This window comes from Cibotium barometz, chromosome 43 (genome assembly GCF_041138505.1).
Source record: "Cibotium barometz isolate CiBa-2024 chromosome 43, ASM4113850v1, whole genome shotgun sequence".
Taxonomy (NCBI): Eukaryota; Viridiplantae; Streptophyta; class Polypodiopsida; order Cyatheales; family Cibotiaceae; genus Cibotium; species Cibotium barometz.
In genome coordinates this window covers 5,361,539-5,382,513 of record NC_141088.1, presented here as the reverse complement: position 1 = coordinate 5,382,513, position 20,975 = coordinate 5,361,539, and the positions used below count along the sequence as shown (strand labels likewise).

Sequence of the window (20,975 nt, the reverse complement as noted above, 5' to 3'; positions counted from 1 at the left end):
ATTAGCTAGCCTCACATCAACCACCAATTCCCTATATCAAACCATGTGTAAGAGTCGAAGAAAGTAGCATGTTTTCATTGGAAGAAGTTTTTACATGGTCCCACCTTTTGTCCAATGTCCATGCGTGCCATTTGCAATATCAACATGCTCTGTATGTAATAAACACATAGACACTATTCTTTCACGAACTTGTGTTGAGTCTCATCATCGATAACCCTCCAAGTACATCTTTGGGTGGGGGAGCCACCATGGATGCCATGGTACGACGACCCATTGCCTAGACCTTCCTCAAACCAGCAGGCACCTTCCATGGCCTCGCCTTCGACCACCACCCATTTGATCCACATTGCCTTTATCCCAAAAGTTCTTGATAACGCCAAATCCATTGAGTGTGCCTGGAGGATGCATGCTAGATAGGTTTGATTGTAGGTTATCTTCTTGCATTGGCTTTCCCTTCATTCCTCATCTTTTGTGAGAGAGAACCATTGCACATCTTTTTACCTCCGTCTAGGCATAGTGAGCTCTCCCTTCACCCCTTTGGCAAAGGAGCATTCTAGTGTGACAAACAGAATGAGGATGCGATGGACGAGCTAGGCCACCCACGTCAAGAAGTTTCAATTTGCAATCTAAGGCAAGACCCAACGCCACATGCTCGAGAAGGCTAAGTTAAGCTCTTGACTTGAATAAACACCATGTCTAATATGGTCAAGGATAGTATGTTGGGATGAGTGGAGCAACATAAAAAATTAGTTACTTGTCATGCAAATGATGTGACAAGAAAATAGTAAACACATATTAGTAGATCTAAACAACTCATTAAAAAGCATACTAAAAACAATGACACATACTTTTGCTTTTAGGTTGTTTTTGTTGCCCATTGCAAAACTTCCTTTTACCAAACACATATTCAATACTCATTGAAAAAGATACTAAAAAACAATGACACATACCTTTGCTTCTAGGTTGTTTTTTTTGCCCACTACAAAACTTCCTTGTACCAAACCCATATTCAAAACTCATCAAAAAGTATACTAAAAACAATGACACATACCTTTGTTTCTGGGTTGTTTTTGTTGCCCACTGTAAAACTTCCTTGTACCAAAGCCATATTCAGTACTCGCTCTCTCTCCCTTCTTCTTCTTCTTCTTATTCTTCTTCTTCTTCTTCTTCTCTCTCTCCCTTCTTCTTCTTCTTCTTCTCTCTCTCTCTCTTTCTCTCTCTCTCTCAATCTCTCTCTCTCCTCCTCAAATTAGTTTTTTTGAAAAGTAGTTTAAAAAAAAAACCTAATTTTACTCTTTATTTCTTTATTTATCCCCCCTTAGTCTTTCTCTTAGCTCTAAAACATTTTTGTTAAAACTAATTCTACTCTCTCTCTCTCTCTCTCTCTCTCTCTCTCTCTCTCTCTCTCTCATTTTACAATTATATGCATTATTCTAGTCACTTAAAACAAAACAGAACAACTTTTTTTCTCTTATTTTCCTCCCTCCCTCCCTCCCTCTCTCTCTCTCTCTCTCTCTCTCTCTCTCTCTCAGAAACAAAAAATAAAATCTTTATTAAAATATTTTTTTGAAACTTATTCTACTCTTTCTCTCTCTCTCTCTCTCTTCCCCTTCTCTCATTTTCCCTCCCCCCCTCTCTCTCCCTCCCTTCCATAAAAAACTATTTTTCAACTTTTTCCATTTAAAATAAAACAAGAAACATTTGTTTTAATTAATTTATACTCTCTCTCTCTTTCCCCCATAAAAAGCTATTTTTTACTTTTTCCATTTAAAACAAAACAAGTAACATTTCTTTTAATTAATGTATACTCTCTCTCTCTCTCTCTCTCACGTAAAAAAACCCTTATTTTTATTTTTTCCATTCATTTAAAACAAAACAAAAACATTTCTTTTAATTAGTTATACTCTCTCTCTCTCTCTCTCTCTCTCCTCTCTCTCTCATCAAAAGTCTTGAGTTCAAATCTTGTCGGATAGATCAATTTGGTCTCTTGGGATAGTTTCCTACGACGTTAAAAAGTTCTCTTCTTCTTCTTCTCTTCTCTCTTGGGGTCTTCAGTCTCTCTGCGTGTTTGGGGGGTCAACTCTATCTTTGCACATTGTGTCTACTTAGGTGGGTTCTTCTCAAGTGGGTCTTTTACACTGGGTCAGGCGGGGTATGCCCCCCCAATGCTTGAGCGAGGAGTTAGTGCTCGGCCATGTGGCAGCTCACCCGTGATATATTTAAAGATGATGACTATACCACTCTTGCAAAATGTGGAATCATAATTACCATGATTCACCACAAAATCCAGCAAAACAAGTGCATAGTATGTGCCCATGGTATAGAAGATTAACACTCAAGATTCTTGGAGCTAGTCCATTCTAATCTAAAAGCAACACTTGTCGTTCAAGAGAGCATAGTAATATGTGTGAAACAACAAAGCTTTGCTAGTGCATACAAGTATAGATATAAAGGGCCCACTATGCTATGAGTGACCCCCATCTCTAAATACTGCATGTAGAAGCACACATACAAAGAAAGATTGTGCTACTATTTGTGTGAAGAAGTGTAGGTTCAAACAAATTTATAAAAAATTGAGACATGATGAGGGCAAGCAGCTTGCCATCTATGTATGGTTAACATTTCCTTAGCTCGTATAGCACGCACATAATGCCAAGGTCTCCCATCTCTGAATATTGCATATACAAAGAATGAGATGATGTAGCTAATAGCTAGGGTCTTGGACAATAAACATATCACAAATGACACAAATAGACTACTTGGTTGAGTAGCTCGTATAGCAAAGGTACTCACACCACCACACCGTCTCACTAGTTGCCCAAAGTTTTGACACTGTTATAATTAGCTTTTAGAATACAAGAGTATATAAATAAAAATATGAATATGGGTGCCAAATTTTGTTTGTGTATTGATTAAATAGTTTGTTTGGAGGGACCTTAGTGGGAAGATTAAATGAGGGGGGAGGGTGTTGATTTTTCTAGTGGAAACATGTGGATGTCTGTCTGTGGGGGCGATGCAGATTTTTATCTCCTCGAGTATGCTACTCTCTCTCTCTCTCGGCGTATCTCTATGGGTGTGAGGCGGGGCTACTGGTAGCACGCTCGGCTGAGGCAAGCTAGCACAAAGTGAGTCTGGGGGCAGGGGGAAGGTGTTCGAGCCATGGGAGAGGTTAATGGGTGTGAGGCGGGTCTGGTAGCACGCTCAACTAAGGCAAGCTGGCGCGAAGCAAGTCTTGGGGGACGGCAAGTTTGAGAGAGAGAGAGAGAGAGAGAGAGAGAGAGGATGGGAGTTGTTTTGGGTGGGAAAGGTGAATAGCTTAAGAGAGCGAGGAAGGACATAATTCTTCATTTCGCGAGAAAAAGAAAATCATCTCCCAAAATTTTTAATTGCATGCCATGCTTACTATTAACCATGGTCAAATCCCGTGGTTCACATAGTGGAGTCTGCCCGACTGAGAGCCCGGCCTTACTCTCAAACGCAGCCCGAATCCGCCCGATGGTTTCTGCAGTTCATCACCATCGATGAGCTGTGGCCATGGAGGAGGCTTCTGGTGTTGCTGTTGCTGTTGCTGCTGCCGCTGCTTCTTTACAGAAGCACGATGCTCCTCGCTGGCAACACCGTGTTCTCATGGTGTCCGATTTCTTCTACCCCAACTTCGGAGGCGTGGAGAATCACATTTACTACCTCTCGCAGTGCCTTCTCAGCCGTGGCCACAAGGTCCTTTTTATTCTAAAAAAAACAGAAAATCCCACAAGTTTTTGTTCTATTTTCATGCACGAATTTTATCGACATGATTTTTAAAAAACTTTTCGGAGTTCTTGAAGGGCAGTCTGGGCTGTTCTTCATCTCGATTTGCTAGCATGGCCCATGTAAGTTCTAAATTGGGCTGTTTATCATCTCGATCTGCTAGCGTGGCCCTCATATATATATATATATATATATATATATATATATATTTGCAGCTACTGCCTCTCATCAAAATGGTTTTGCTTGCACAATGAGCTTGGATCAAAGCTGTTTTATAAACATTACCATTAAAATTCATGTGTTTATGCAGTGAGAGGGCACATTGATCAACTGGGTGGTGCTGGTTTGAAACTGAAATCTGAGTCCTGATGTGGCAGGTGGTGGTAATGACTCATGCCTACGGAAGACGATGCGGAGTGCGACATATGACAAATGGGCTGAAGGTTTACTATGTCCCCAGACTTGCATTCCTAATGCAAAACACCTTGCCCACAATCTATGGAACCTTCCCAGTCATTCGCAACATCTTAATACGAGAACGCATAACGGTGGTGCATGGCCATCAGGCTTTCTCGACGCTTTGTCATGAGGCACTACTGCATGCAAGAACCATGGGCTACAAAGTTGTCTTCACAGACCATTCCCTTTATGGTTTTGCTGATCTTGGCAGCATACACATGAACAAAGTTTTGCAGTTTACCCTTGCAGATGTTCATGAAACCATATGTGTATCCCATACCAGTAAGGAAAACACCGTGTTAAGATCAGGCCTACCTCCACAAAAGGTCTTTGTTATACCCAATGCTGTAGATACAGCTATGTTCAAGCCAAACCCGAGTGCTCGCTCATCAGATGAGGTGGTGATTGTAGTAATAAGCAGGCTAGTCTATCGCAAGGGTGCAGACCTGCTGGTTGAGGTCATTCCAGAAGTATGCCGCCTGTTCCCAAATGTATGTCTATGACTTTTGTAATTCACCTAATTGTCATTAAAATTTCTTGAGTGTTCATAATGTCTGGATGATGATTAGTAACACACAAGTGAGTGATAATGGTTGCTTGGATTGATGCAAAGGTTCGTTTCTTAGTGGGTGGAGACGGACCCAAAAGGGTACGCCTTGAAGAAATGAGAGAGAAACATTCTCTTCAAGAGCGTGTAGAGATGTTAGGTGCTGTTCCACACACACAGGTGCAGTCAGTTTTAGTTCGTGGTCACATTTTTTTGAACAGGTGAACTTTCAAGCTGCTATGAACCTTCAACACTGGTTTCCTTAGCTCTTAGATAATACTGATTCAAAGTCTTATAAGCATGTGTTCAGACAAGATTTGTACGTGTCTTAGGTGTGGGGTTGCCAAGTTGCTAGTCCTGCTTTATATTTTTCCCAGTTCTGTATACTGTATTAAAGCCAAGTTTGGGCTGTCTGTGCAGCTCTCTCACGGAAGCTTTTTGCATTGCGATATTGGAGGCTGCCAGTTGTGGACTTTTGACTGTAAGCACACGCGTAGGAGGTGTTCCAGAGGCATGTATGGAGTTGCTCTGTCATGTGCCTGTTGATGATTAAATAGAAATAAGTATTTTGGATCCTTGCCAAATGTAATGCTTTGTATTTTTCTCCTATTGTGTGTCTTGCGGTACATGTCCTGTTTTAATTAAGGCAATAAAGCTTAAGTTGATTTTCAATGATGCATACTGACAAAAAAGTGACACTTTTGAAGTTATGAAGCTATGCAGGCCACCAGAACTGCAAATGATCGGTGGTCTATGTTTATAGAACTGTAAAATTGATTGCTGTTTACAGATTTGGGTGGCGCCTTCAGCTCCTTATCAAAAGTTGAAGTTCTTATAGAGCATCAACGATTTCACAAGCCCTTTGATTTCACTCAGAACCCAAGGCTTCCTTACCTATATGTAGCATGAAAATCCCATGAAAATCCTAAGAAGCAAATTTATTGCTTCATCTGTAAGACCTCTTTATTTGATGTTTCCTTTTGGATTAGCAGGGCCATGCTACCCACTATCCATGAGCTTTAGAAAAGCTTACTTAGGAGGTAGATGTCCTAGTTGTACTAATGTTGCAAACCTTGAGGATATCTCTTGTTGGGTACATTTCTGTCACGTGCACACCCCTTGTTATGGCATAATCTCAGCATATTCAGAATATTCCCTGGTTTAAGCAGCATTTAGGGTTAGCATAGGCACCATATGGGCTTCATCATGGGTCAGGCAGCATGTACACATCAGTTGGCAGCATAAGATCACACACGTGTGAAAGTCAGCAGTCAGAGATGATTTACCGACAGTATTACCATCTAGCAGACCAGCGTATTGAGGCCTATATTGAATGAGTGCACAGAGCGGAGTAAATAAGCACTAGAGTGTGCTGAGCAGAGAGTGCAAAAGAGAGAGAGATATGAAGCAACTATGCTGAATATACTAAAGTGATACAGTCCAAGCAAGAGACAGAAAGTGTCTCAAGTGAGGGAGCAAAAGAAAGACTAGGCAAGATGAAAAAGTGAGAGGCCAGCCCACTTATTAATAGGTAAGAGGGGCTGGCCGACTGGACATGATGAAGGTGGTTGACTGGGGAAAATGCATCCAGGCTGGGAAAAATCTCAAAAAAATATATGATAAAAGGGGTGGCCAGCCCACAATCAAGGGCCATGAGAAGGGACCAAAAGGGACACCAAATATGGGCAGAAACTGGGGATGAATGGGAGAGGAAAGCGCCACAGTAGGTTGCTTTTTACTGCTCCATGAAATGGCTCTAGACCCAACTGAACCAATGGTCGAACCAAGGTTGGATCAAAACGTACGTACGGATCCATTCCGTACCGTACATCCGTACAGTACGGGGATCCGTACGTTTTTTTTGGGTGGTCGTTTCAGGTTTTGCCAGCGATAGCGTCTCGTATCCTTTTTTTTGGGTTCGCCGATACCGCCTGGACTCCGTACACCGTGTGGTGGTCGCCGATACCGCAAGCTGTTCGCCCGTCTGTGTGTTCGCCGCCTGCTGTTCGCCACTGCCCTCCCTTCTGTGTTCGCCGGCTGTAAGCTGTTCGCCTCCCTGGGTTCGCCGATACCCGCTGGACTCCGTATAGCGTGTGGTCACTGTGGTGGTCGCCGATACTGTAAGGTGTTCGCCTCCCTTTCCCCACCCACCCTTGCTCAAGCCCCCAAGGCAGCAACATAACTCTCTCTCTCTCTCTCTCCCTTCCTCTCACACTCACTCTCACCTGAGCTGCCCACTAAATATTATGCATTGCATGATTGCTGAATCCTGATTGAAATTGTATGGCATTGTGCATTGAATTTGTCAGAGCAATCATGCCGAAGCGAGAGAACCCATACTGGAAGGAGCACACAAACGTCATTCGCATTGTGACTACTCCAGGGCAGGCAGGTAGTGGCACTCGACAATGGCAGTGCAAGTACTGCAATTTCACCCTCACGAGTACAATTACTCGTGTCATCAAGCACCTCACAGGCATTGGCACCACCAACAATTGTGCAGGGTGCAAGAGAGTGCCACAAGCATTGAGAGATCAGTTGATTGCTGAAAATTTCCCTGCAATGGGGGTAGCTGGAAGAGGAAGAGGCACACAAGAGACACAGGATGCGCTTCATGATGCTCTTCTTGGGGACTTGGCTGGTCCATCCACGCAGGTTGATGAATCTCAGCCTGCCTCTTCTGAGCAGGCATCGTGTGCCAGAAAGATGCCTTCTGTCATGCAAGATGAGAATGAGGGTGATACATATACGGAAAGGCAAACCACCTTGCCTTCTCGTGTGCATGCACAGTCTTGGGTCAAAGAAAGGCAAAAGGTGGCTGAGATGGAGATTGCTCGCACTCTCATAGAGTGCAATATCTCCTTCAATGTTTTGAGGACTAACCAATGGAAGAGGATGGTCAGAGCTATAGCCCAGGTTGGACACCCGGAGTCATGGTCAGGGCTTGAGTACAAAAAGATGCGCACCACGATGCTTGATGAGCAAAAGGCCTTGATAGACAAGGCATTGGTGCCAGTGAAAGCAGGTTGGTAACAATTTGGTTGCACTATCATTTCAGATGGCTGGAGTGACACACGGCGACGACACATCATCAATATTCTTATCTCTTCATGTCTTGGTACGTATTTCTTGCGCGCTGTGGATGCTGGGAAGGTAGGCGAACGCATCACTGCTGAGAGTATCTATGAGCATATTCGCCAGGCAATTGTTGAAGTTGGTCCAGAGAATGTGGTGCAGGTTGTAAACAGACAATGCTGCTAATTGCAAGGCAATGGGAGACATGGTGGAGGCGGAGTTTCCTCGCATTGTGTGGACTCCCTGTGTAGCCCATTGCCTTGATTTGCTTATGGAGGACATAGGCAAGCTGAGTTGGGTGCAACCCACAGTTTCTGATGCCACGAAGATCACTAGATTCTTCATAAAGAAGCAGCAGGTATTGGCTATCTTTAGGAGCCACAGCAACCTAGATATGGTGCGGCCATCCAAGACAAGATTTGCCTATATGTATTTGGTGCTACACAGGCTTTTCAAATTGAGAGATCCACTATTACAGACAGTTGTGGATCCAAAGTGGAGAGATATGTATCATTCACAGACAGAGCCCACCAAATACATACAGAGACGGATACTGGATGAGACCCTCTGGACGGATGTGCAAACTCTCTTAGTGGCTTTGCAGCCAGTATTTGTACTTCTGCGAGTCACAGACATGGAGGGCTCCACTTTGGGCTTAGTGTACCACCTCTTCATGCAGATGAAGAGTCATATTGCAGCCTGTACGTCCTTGACACAGAATTGGTAAGTAAAATCTTGATTCTTGATGGCCAATTACAGAATCTTGATTCTTGAGTCTTGACTTACTAATTGCTCTACTTCTCTGTTTATTTTACTCTTGCAGCCGAGATGATATATTGGCTATTGTGGATTATCGATGGGGATATATGAGTCGCTCCATTCATGGGATGGCTGCATTCCTCCATCCTTTCTACAAGACGCCACTTCTCTTTCATGATAGGGAGCTGCTCACCTTACGAGATAGGTACATTAATAGTATGTATGATGTGGAGCAGCAATTGGAGATTGATGCGGAGCTCTGCAGCTGGGTCAACAACTTGGGACCCTCATTTGCTAGAGTAGTTGCTCTTAGACCTGAGGCCACCAAGCTTCCTCTTACTTGGTGGCAAAACTATGGAAGACAGGGTCTTCCATAGCTTACAGATATAGCTCTGCGAGTGCTATCTCAGGTATGTATATCATGTATGTACTATGGACTATGAACTAGTCTTGTGAAGCTTATTGGGAATTGCTGAGCTCACATGAACGAAGCACTTTTTTTGAATTGGAGTGCAGGATTGTTCAGCAGGTGCTTGTGAGCGCAACTAGAGCGCTTACTCGCTCATACATACAAAGATACGCAATCGTTTGAGCACCTCTTAACTAGAGAGACTGGTCTATTGTAGGGCCAACATGAAGCTCGTACGAGCTTATCATGCTTTGGGCACCCCAAAACAGGTGAGTTTATCCTATTCATTCTCTTGTAGGGATTGGCCTCCCATTTACATAGCTTTTATACTATAGTATACAAAAAGTTGAGTCGTTGACACTCCGCGTTCTCTTTGGTTTTACGTTGAATAGGTGGATCCAACACGTGTCAAGCTGGTCCCAGATCCTACCACCATTGATGAGGCAGAGCAACGGTTGAGAGATGAGCAGGACGAGATTCTTTGCCTCCTGCATAGAGAGCTGGAGAGTGTAGACAGGCGGGTGACGAGATCGAGAGCCCGAGCTTATAAAATTCAGCTACATGAGGGACCTGCAGATGCAGAGAGTTCTGGCCGGAGAGGTGCCCGAAGAGGAAAGCTGCCTATTCAGACTCCTCGAGCACGTGCGAATGAGGCCGTTCGCCTCATTCACACTACCCAGCAGGATGATGCAGAGACAGGGACAGGGACATCTGAGGCAGCCCACCCACCTGTGTCCATGATGACAGGGCCTGAGTATGATGACGAGGGCAATGTCATCACGGAGGGTTATATGCTTGATTCTCCAGGGTCATCATCCTCACTGATGATGAGTTTTGATTTGGATTACCTTAGTTTTGATTTGGTGTTGTATGGACATGGCACATTTTGTCATTATTCATAGACTCATTTTCAAATTTCATCATTTCTTGATGTGAATTGTGAGTTGTCACGACTCACTTGTGACAATGTGACTTGTCTTAAGTAATAAGTATGAAGTATTAAGTACGATTAACTTATTAAGTATGATTGACGACTTTGTGATTCTAATTTCTCACTTTTGAATTAGTAGGTTTTTGACCTTGTTGTGTCTCTATTTCGAAAGTTTTATATGTCAATGTGGACATGGACTGAAATTTAATGTAGGTGGCTGAAATTTTTGAGATTTATGTATTTTTATGTATTTTTACCAATGGTACGTATTTTTACGTACCTTAAAATTTTTTTCCGTACCAAACAACGTACAGTACGTACGGATCCGTACAGTACATAACGTTTGGAACCACCTTGGGTCGAACGTCGAGTATCTGTATCTCCAACCCAATCTGAATTAGACCATCCAAGAAGAGTGCATCCTTGGCCATAGAAGATGCCAAAGTCCAGAGTGCCACGCAAGTACCGAAGAACTTTGAGAGCACATCGCCAATGCTGCTGACGGGGTTTGGATGAGAAAGAACTCAATAAGTTGATTGCAAAACACACGTCCAATCGGGAGTAGGTCAACCAAACCAAACAGCCGACGAGAACCCGATACTGTCCTTGATTAATCCCTGGAGAAGCATCAAGAAGAGAAAGCTTCTCACTAGTATCCATAGGAGAAGATATTGGTTTGCATCCAGTCATTTGAAATCTGTCAATAATATCCCATGTGTACTTTTGCTGAGAGAAGAAAATGCCCTTCGGGGTCTGCCAAATCTCAAAGCCAAGAAAATAATGCAGAATGCCAAGATCCGTCATCTCAAATTCTGTCTCCAAAGCATCCATGACTGAACGGATCCTCACAGAATAAGAACTTGTAAAGATGAGGTCATCAACATAGACCACAATGATAGCAATCAACCCCCTCTTAAGGAGGATATAAAGGTTCGAATCCGCATGAGAACGGCGCATGCCGAGCTTCTGAAAGAACTCATCAATCTGCTGGTACCAAGCCTGCGGAGCCTACTTCAGACCATATAAAGCTTTCTTCAACCGGTACACCTGATCCTGTATGCCTGGAACAACAAATCCCGGCGGCTGATCAACATAAACCTTGTGTGTAAGCTCTCCATTCAGGAAAGCCGACTTGACGTCCATCTGGAATATGGGCCATCTATGATGTCCTGCAAGAGCAAGAATGGTGCGAATGGTAGTCATCCGGGCCGTCGGAGCGAAGGTCTCATCGAAGTCGACTCCAGGGTGCTGAGCATAACCCTTGGCAACCAACCTCGCCTTGTGCTTGTCCAAGCTGCCATCAGCTCGGAACTTCGATTTGAAGATCCAACGCACACCAATCACCTTATGCTACAGTGGCCTAGGCACCAAAATCCAAGTGCCATTCCGTTCAATAGCATCCAGCTCTGCCTGCATAGCACGACGACAAGGCTCATGTGAAAGAGCCTCGTCCACAGAAGTGGGATCAGAAGGACCATGAAGGATAGAGGACATAAGAGCATAGTTAACAAACATGTTGAATTTGTTTCCCTGAAACTCTGGAAGATCGCTTGAGAGAACCATGCGGAGGAGCAGAAGGAAGTTCCCAGAATCACGAACTGTCTGAAAATACCATCCAAGCACAGATGTGCTCGAACTCGCTGGAGGAGGAGCAGAGTCATCATCATCTAACTGAGAATCCACATCTGGAGGTGAATTAGAAGCAGAAGGGGGAGGAGGAGGAGGAGGAGGAGGAGGAGGAGGAGGCGGAGGAAGAAGAAGCTCACCACCCCCCTTTGAAGATGTAGGAGTCTCGTTGAACACCACATCACGGCTCACAACAACTTTGCCAGTTTGCTGATCATAAAGACGGTATGCCTTGGACACAGTGTTGTATGTGAGAAAAGTCATGCGTTGAGACTTTGAGTCCAACTTGGAGCGATGCTCCTTAGGCACATGTACATACGCCGAACAACCAAATATCCGGAAATGAACAACAGAGAGCTTCTCACCATGGAAAGCCTCATATGGAGTTTTATCTGGAAGAGCAGTAGTAGGAGACCTGTTCTGAATGTAGACAGCAGTAGAAGCCGCCTTAGCCCAGAAACGTCGAGGTAATGAAGAATGCTCAAGCATAGCACGAGCCATCTCCATAATGGTCCTATTCTTCCTCTCTGCAACTCCATTCTGTGATGGAGTATATGCTGTAGTAAGCTGTCTCCGAATGCCATGGGTCCTGCAATATTGCTGAAACTCCTGGGATGTAAACTCACCCTCTCTGTCGGTCCTGAGAGCCTTGACCGAGGAACCGCCTGCATGTGTGGAAGCAGTCATCATGGGTCTCTCTCTTAATCTCTCTGGGAAGAAGGCGAACTGAAGGAGGCACCGAGGGGCTAACAGCCAAGCGGTCTCTCTCTCTCTCTCTTCGCAAGTAGGCTTTGTTTACGAGATTTGGATACAGAGGATCAAGTTAAGATGCACAGGATGATGTTCTTGGAAGAGATGTGTGTTGCTCTTCATCTTGGACCTAGGTTTGACACATCCTCTATCTTTCTCTCTCTAGGTTTCTGGCATCGTGATTGGATGGTGCATATATGAGGATTTATTTGTCATGGAAACAGGACATTGGTCTTTCGAGAAGAAACAAGACTTTGGTATAGAGGATACAGGACTATGGTTTATGGATACAGGTCTATGGTTTATCAGATACAAGTCTTTGGTTTCGTGTGGAAAGCATGTCTCTGGATTCATGTGAACAGGTTTTAGTTTTCTCCTTGAGGTTACATGCAAGCTGTGATTTTAGGAAGGACATATGGTTTGGTACAGCCCTACTGCTATCTGGGAAAGGGTTGTGGGAATCCATGGTTGAGATGGAGAAGACCTTTTCAAGCAGGGAGGTGTTGTACAGGTGTGCCTTCTCTATAGAATGCTTTGCTGTACTAAGCGAGAGCTTATTTGGAAAGTCTTGGGTAAAAAACTATAAGGGATCCTATTAGTAAAGGATTCAACAAGTTGTACTACGTACTCATATTTGATCAAGTAAAGAAATACCGCAAGGGGCGCCATTGCGTTTTGGGGCCAATCGGTGTCCTTGTATTATTTGCAAGAGCATTCTAGCTCCCCTGTTTGTTTTCCTTTTCCAGGTTCTCATGGGTGATGAAGTGTTTTATGTGCGAGTGTTTGTTCCACCGCCCATTAGATTTCTGAAGGCCAGTTTCAATAAGCCACCTCACTAATCCTTTTTAGGATTGGATAAGGTCTAGAGTAGCTAGGGGAAAACTTCCCAACCTTCCCTGTCCGCAACGTCTCATAATTCTTGGGTATAAGAATAAGTTTAGATAGGGTTGATGTTAGAAAAGAATGGTTTTTTTAGACATGATGTTCATGTCAACTGGAAGCGTCATACTTTGTCCTTGTTATGGTGGGTCTTCTGATTTGTCTTAAGGGTGATTTTGCGGTCCCACCCTCTACTTTTGTAAATTTAGCAGAACTCCATAATCTAATTGGAAATTGAGATTATGAGGTGTATCAATGTGTTCTTGGTTCCCTTTCATCTAATGTTCATTGTAGTTTGAACACTAAAGTTGGATGCTTGAGACACTGGCTTTAGAGGATTTAAGGCGGATTTCGCCGATGTCTTCCTTATTGTTTGTTGTCTAGTAGGTAAGATTGATTTGTTCCAAGGTTTCAGCCTGTAAGTATAGCACCTTACTGGATGAGCCAGCTGGAAGAGGATGAGATTGCCTAACAGTTGTCGGAATATGCTGGTAGTCAGTACTTGATCCGTTCCTACTTCATCCGGAACGGATCATTATTCCGCGATGATAGAGTTTGTGTACCGACTATGTTGAGATTAGGAAGAAGATTCTTTATGAATGTCATGACTCTCTTATTGCTGGTCATCTTGGTATGCAACGGACGTATGATTTAGTAGAATGGATGTTTTATTGGCCTAAGATGAAGGCGGAAGTCGAGGACTATGTGGCGAAGTGTCATCAAAGTCAGGTGAATAAGGCTGAGCATCTTAGAGCTGGAGGGTTGCTACATCATCTAGAGATTCCTTTTGGGAAGTAGGAAAGTATTTCCATGGATTTTATTGTCGGATTGCCATAAACCAACATAGGGCATGATGCTATCTGGGTGGTGGTAGACAGACTGACAAAGATGGTAAGGTTTTTATCTACAAAGTCAATTGAGCAATTGATTTGCCTCTGCAGTTTGTTGAGGAGTTGTTTAGTTTGTATGGATTGCCTTGTGACATAGTGAGTGATAGGGACTCTGTTATGACCCTGTGTTTTTCTCTGGACAGAATGCAGGTGGGCACGGGGACATGGTGGACAGTGTGAAAGCGCATCAGTTTGGAATTGAGAAGGAAACCCATGTGTGGACAGCCCCAAGTGTGAAGGGGACAAAAGGATTTTAAGTTTATAAGGTTTTGTAACCTTTGATGATTTAAAATAATAATAATTTGGAGAATATGCTTTTTGTTGTTGTTTTTGCTTTTAGCTTTTTTTAGGAGAAAAAGGGAGAACCAGCGGGCTGTTCTGGGGGCGCCTCCCTATTGGTGAAAAGGTAATGAACTCGGCGCATGTAGCTCCGCCACTAGCACTTCACAGGCTGCCTCCACATTGTCGTCAAAGCCTTCCACACTTTTCTCTCTCTTGGCAAAAACCAGCGGGCTGGACTGCGCTCACTCTCTCTTCTTTTCTCTATGGTGGAAGGAGGCGCAGGGCTGCAGAAAAGCGAAGGACTAGATTGCACGCGGGGCTCTCTCTTTCTTAGTGAAAGGCTGCACAGGTCTACAGGGGCAAGCCGGCGGCTGCAGGACAGGAGGTGGACTCTGAATTGACAGCAACACGTCTTTTCTCTCTCTCTCTCTCTCTCTCTCTCTCTCTCTCTCTCTCTGGGGTGACTGTTGGGCTGCAGGACAGGGGGCAGGCTGGACGGCACGAGAGTTGGGCTGTTTTCTCTCTTTCTCTCTCTGCAAGTGGCAGGTTGCAGAGTTCTTTCATGCGCAGGCGCACAGAGGGCTATAGGAGGTGGACAGAGAAGGTGAAGGATTTTCTCACGCCTTCTCTCCCTTGGAAAGAGGCACAGGGCTGAAACCTTTCTTTCTCTCTCTCCCTCTCTCTCATCATAAGGGCCTGGTGTGTTTTCTCTTTTGTGTACCATGGAAGTACGAGAGACTCTGAAACAGGAGAACAAGCTACAGATGCATGGGACGATGTTCATGGGAGAGATGGTGTGATTTCTCTTCGTGTTGAACTTATATGTATTATGTGTTCAGGGATTTGCTTACAGGTTCTCTATTTTTCTCCCGCTTGGTGCTATGGAAAACAACACTGGTTCTGGCACCGTGCTTGGATGATGTATTTGTGGGAGAGGCAGAAGTACACATGTGGGACACAACCAAGGTAGACTTGCAAGAGAGCGAGGGCGCCATGAGAGGTGCTGGCTAGCGAGTCTTGAGCCTTGAGTGTGTGCGAGGTCCTCGAGCACTTAGCTTGAAGGCTTTGCCAATCGGTGTCCGTGTACTATTTGCAAGAGCACTCTAGCTCCCCCTATTTGTTTTCCTTTTCTAGGTCCTCAAGGGTGTTGAAGTGTTTTGTGTGCAAGTGTTTGTTTCACTGCCTGTCAAGTTTCTGAAGGCCGGTGTTACAGACTCCAAGTTTTTTGGACACTTATGGCAGCTAGTTTTCCAAAATTGGAGACCACAGTAAGTAATGGGGCAGATGGAGAGGGCGAATCAGGTTTTGCAGGATATGCTTCGTGCGTACGTCTCTAGGTGAACACTTGATTGGGAGAGGTACATCATAATGGTCGAGTTTGCCTATAATAGTGGTTAGCATTCGGCTAGTGGTTATAGTCCATTTATGCTGATATACGGTTACTAACCTAGATCTCCGGTAACTATGTCGGGACTTAAGGGTATACAGATTGATGTGGCTAGAGATTTCTTAGGGGATATGTAGGAGATTCTAGTGCACGAGAATCTATTAAAAGTGCTCAGGATAGAGCACGGTTTTATGTTGATGGGAAGAGTTTGTCGAGGGAATGCTTGTTTATCTATGGATACCCAAAAGTTTTAAGATGATGTGGTGGGGAAGGTTGGTAAGTTGTTCCCTAGGTGCTGTGGACCTTATCGGATCCTGAAAAGGATTGGTGAGGTGGCTTATAAATTAGAATGGCTTCCTAATGTAAAATTTCATCCAGTTTTCCATGTGAGTAGACTCAAGGAGAAATTGGGAGCGGATATGCAGGAGATGCTAGTCAGTGCCTGAGAATCTATCAGAAGTGCTCAGGACAGAGCACGATTTTATGCTGATGGGAAGCATTCATCGAGGGAGTTTTGGGAGGAAATACTTGTTTATCTATGGATAGCTAAGAGTTCTGAGACGTTGCGGGGGACGAGGAAAGTTGATAAGTATAGAACCGTCTGTCTCTCTCGCAAAAAAAAAAAAAAACCTCTCAATGACTATTCATCATTAGTTTAAATTCACAAGGTTCCGGGCGCAAATCCTTGTGAACCACATGGCAACAGTTGAATGGTGGAAGTTTTGTGCATGGAAGAACTGAAAAGGCTTCTAGTCATTGGCAACCTTTTCTACCACTTGAGAAGAATATGTGCAATGAATACTTGTCAATTTCATACCCTACATTGCATCAAGTGGCATGCAAAGTCTACTGACACATAGAGTGATCCAGCTTAGTGAGATTTGTGAATTGTTTTTATTGAGATGGAGGTGAAGGGGCTTACATGAACCCCCTTTACCTGGTGGGTGGTGACCACAATTTGAAAAGAGGTCTCTCACAACTCACATCATTCTAGAGCAATTTGAATTTGCCTCGTGAGTCTGGACCTTATCGGATCCTGAAAAGGATTGGTGAGGTGGCTTATAAGTTAGAATGGCCTCCTAATGTAAAAGTCATCCAATTTTTTCATGTGCATTGTGAGTAGACTCAAGGAGAAACTGGGAGTTGAGGATAACGTTGTTACACCTCAGGAGCTAGTAGAGGTTGAGGATTTGTCCTTTGTTCCACATAAGCCAAAGGGTTACTGGCTATTTATAGTTGGATTGTTACTTATAGCGGTAGTTATAAGTGACTTATGGGTTGTTGTGATTCATTGAGTCATATTAGTTGACTGATGGTCTGTGCTTGGACCAAGACTCCTACCATGGACATTGCGGTTCACAGGAGGTCTTGCTAGAGGTCCCTCAGGCTTTGGTGGCAGAGCTGATTGGCTTGGCCTGTGGTTGGGGAGTGGAACCTTAGCCCCTGGCTGGGGGAGATTCCTGATGGAATCTAGGTTGGGAGGTGAGTTTGCCTGCCTTGTATATGTTCTAACCTTGTGTGTTTAGCTTATGTTTCAGGTGGTCATAACTTCTGATGGGTTTGTGTTTAAACTAGAGTTTCTACTCTTGTTGGGGACATGGCAGATTGCGCAGAGTCTTGCTGAGTGTGGCTGTGGGTACCCGGTAGGCATTGGTGGTATGGGACGTTAGTGTTGACTGGCATGTATCTGAGGAGGGATTGAAATATTGATCCTACGGTTGGGTGGTTAGCTTGCCTGCACCCCTTTGATTTGGTTTCTCTAATCTTGTGTTGGATTGCGTTTAGGAGATCTTGGTTAGACAAGTCCGAGAGGCCTTTACACTTGGTATCAGAGCGACTTGAATGTGGAGTCTACAGAGGTTTGTGTTTCTTTCATGGTTTATTTCGCGTCAGGATTCCTAGGTATTTCTCTCAGCACCACAGTTGTCTTTGTCTCCTGAGACCAGGGCAGCCAACAGAGATAAAGTCAGCTTAGGACAGCGTATTGGGTGTGTGCGTGCATGCCGGTACAGATAGCCAGCATTTGCTGTGTGTTGGCAGAGCAGGCTGCCAGGGAGAGGAAAAAGTGGGCAGCTGTTATTTTGGGAGTTTTCCTAAAAAAAAGAAAAACAGAAAGCATGCTGTGTTTTTAAGGAAAACAACTTTGGCCAGTTATAGGGGTTCTAGAAGGGGGGCGCTGAGTTTTCTTTAAAAGCAAAAGCAGTAAGCGTTAAAAAAGCAGCAGCTGCTAGGTGTGAGAAAACAGTATTTTTCCCAGCCCTAAAAAGGGAATTTTCTGGGTATTTTTATGTTTTATTTGGGGTTTTTTTGTCTTGGCTGCTGGGCTACACCTTTTAGGCTGACCGACTAGCAACCCCCCCTCAGTTTATATAGCCTTGCCTATCATTCATCATTGGTGTACCACTTCATTGCTCATATCCGGTACCCCTCTCTGCTGCTGCTGCTTCTGCCGGGCTCTACACCACCATCTCTGCCTGACAGGACAGCACCTCAGCGTTTGTCATCTGGCCACTACCTGGGACAGCAGCCCCCTCTGCTACAGGCCACCGTGGGAAAGCAGCCCTCTCTGGTATCATCAGCGTTTTACATCTGCCTATCATCAGGTTTATATCAGGCATACATCAGCACTGTCATCTGCGTTTTACATCAGCATACATCAGCGCCTACATCAGCACTTCATTTGCGTTTTACATCAGCAGACATCAGCGCTTACATCAGGGCTTACATCAGTGTTTACATCAGCCTGTCATCAGCGCTTACATCTGGGCTGACATCAGCGTTTATCTTCAGCCTTACATCAGCCTTACATCAGCGCTTACATTAGGGCTCACATCAGTGCTTACATCAGCCCTCTTCTCCTTACCACCTCAGGTACGCAGCACCCGTGTCACCAGAGCTTGCACCACTCGGGACGGCAGCCCTCTCTGCTCCTCTCCACCCTCAGGTACGCAGCACCTTTGTCACCAGAGCTTGCACCCCTAAAGTACGCAGCGCCCTTGTCATCAGAGCTTGCACCCTTCAGGTCTTGCAGCACCCTTGTCATCAGAGCCTGCACCCTTTAGGTCTTGCACCACCACCACCACTCAGGACGGCAGCCCTCTTTGCTCTTCATCTACCACCACAGGTATAGCAGCACCCTTGTCACCAGAGCCTGCATCACCTCATCTTCCGTTGCCACTACCACCTCAGAGTGCCTCTGCATCCACTGATGCGAGCCTTCGACACCGACCACCTCTCGGAGTACTTTGCCTCACATCGACACGAGTTTTCGTCATCGACCATGCTTCAGCTCCGACATCATCTCTGCTTTTGCACTAGTCTTTCTTCTCAGAGTCACCTCATATGAAAGGGCTCTTGTACATATTTGCACTCACCATTATATATATATTCATTAACATATTTCATGCTGTGTGGTTTTGCTCTGATCTCTTGTACATCTGGTCCTTTCGTCCTTTTGCCCTCACACTAGGGGCAGCCTATATAATAGTGCACATCTTACCTATTAAATTATCATACGGAGATTCCCTATGTTTGGGATGGGACAAAACATTGAGGAGCAGAATTCGCACCTCCCTTCTTGTACACGGAGCTCAGGAAAGCTTGGGTAAGTGGTTTTAGCCAACCATCTCAGATTCCTACAGTTTACGTAGTTTTTTTCCCTTGCTTTTCCGAAAATTCAGAATCGGCGCATATCAATCCTCTTTTCTTACACCCTTGCTTTTTTCTCTTCCATCTCTCATATCCATGGCGACACCCCAACCCCTCTCCCTTATAGATGATTTCTTGGATCATGAGCGGGAATGGGAAGATATAGGGGCAGATGCCTGGCCATGATATTGTGTCACCACCTTGGACATTTCTCAGTATGAAAGGGGTCTGGTGGACTTCAGGATGTCTAAATATTTGCAAAGTACAAGCTTTGGGAATGGGGGATTATCCTGGGATACAAAGGATCATACTCCTAAAATTTAGGAGAGTTACTATTTTTGGCCCAACTGCGATGGAAATTATGTTCACATCATTACGTATGGAATTGAGCAAATACCAACAGTTGCCAAAGTACCTATGACAAATGTGTTGGTCATGTCCACTCCCGGCTAGTTTAGGTGTGAACCCAGCTTACTCACGGGCACTTTTTCCCTGTGACTGGACACAGGTTTTTTCCCCGTGTGAACACACTTACGTGTGTTGGGCACTTTGCCCTTGGTCTTTTAGTACTCACTTGTACTTTCATTTCAATTCATTATTGAGTACATCTTTTCCAACACTCTCACGTTTCTTTGTGCTTGAGGTTGTGTGTGTGTGTGTGTGTGCAGGCTAGCGTCCCTCCTACCCAACATTGGTATCAGAGCATGGTTAGGCTTAGGGTTTGACCTTCAACCTATTGCACACTTTACACGCCACACTCTCTCTTATTTATTTATTTTAAAAAAAAAACAGTCGTGTTCTTCTCTCCCTTGCAGTTGGCGACTTGAACTGCCCGACTGTTGTTGTGCGCCATCCGGATGTACGTTGATGTGCACTGTTCGTACGCTGTGCTGTGCGCCGCCCTGTACCTGCGTCGTCGTTGCCGTCGTTGACTGTACCTGCGTCGTTGTCGTCGCCGCCCGACTGTACCTGTGCGCCACACGAGATCTGCTGATCTAGCTTTGCGCCGTCCCAGATTTGCTTCGCCTAGTCCCAGATCTGCACCGCCCTGTCGTAGATCTGGTGCCGTCTCTGCCCAGCGCCGCCCTGTACCTTGCGCCGTCGCCTTGTCCCAGATTTGGCGTTGCCTAGTTCGTTCTGCGCCGCTGTGTTCTCCTTGTGCCGTCGTATTGACCTTGCTTCGCCCAATTGTACCAGCTACACTGTACAGTTGACGCCGCCAACTGTTTACTGCCCGTTTGTACCTAAGTCGACCTACTGCCTTTGAAGTTGCCCATTGCAAGTTCAGTAAAATTTTTATTGATTTTTTTGGTAATTTTTTCAAAAATTCAGAAATTGCTAGAAAATTAGCAAATTAGTTGCATTAATTTTTTGGCTTTTTACAATTGAGCCTGCAATTGCAACATTGGCACACATTGGCATTGATTTCATCAGATTTGGTGCATAATTGCACTAGAAATTTGGGGATTTTGCAAAAATTGACTCGATTTTGCAAAAATTGACTCGATTTTGCAAAAATTGACACTATTTGGAGGCAATTTTGGGTATTACAGGCACATTTGGTTGGCATTGGGGCATTTTCCCCA

At 44.6% G+C, this 20,975-nt stretch overlaps 2 protein-coding genes across 6 annotated transcripts in view; both read left to right on the top strand.

Annotated features, from left to right (window-relative positions):
- Positions 1 to 2,946: 2,946 nt before the first annotated feature.
- The window catches only part of SETH2 (UDP-Glycosyltransferase superfamily protein), a 62,434-nt gene continuing 44,405 nt past the window's right edge, over positions 2,947 to 20,975 (top strand). For 3 of the 5 annotated variants that reach the window (XM_086781394.1, XM_086781390.1, XM_086781391.1), the window contains exons 1-4: positions 2,986 to 3,717; positions 4,125 to 4,697; positions 4,820 to 4,974; positions 5,174 to 5,264. In XM_086781394.1, the coding sequence (XP_086637520.1) occupies positions 3,535 to 3,717; positions 4,125 to 4,697; positions 4,820 to 4,974; positions 5,174 to 5,264 (1,002 nt within the window). In that variant the 5' untranslated portion in view covers positions 2,986 to 3,534. Of the gene's footprint in view, positions 3,718 to 4,124; positions 4,698 to 4,819; positions 4,975 to 5,173; positions 5,265 to 20,975 lie in introns of all 5 variants that reach the window. The other 2 variants (XM_086781392.1, XM_086781393.1) reach the window with 1 other exon arrangement.
- On the top strand, positions 9,128 to 10,152 carry LOC147613453 (uncharacterized). The gene is made up of 2 exons (XM_086781395.1): positions 9,128 to 9,265; positions 9,389 to 10,152. The coding sequence occupies exons 1-2, from the start codon at positions 9,221 to 9,223 to the stop codon at positions 9,896 to 9,898; spliced, it is 555 nt and encodes a 184-aa protein (XP_086637521.1). The 5' UTR covers positions 9,128 to 9,220; the 3' UTR covers positions 9,899 to 10,152.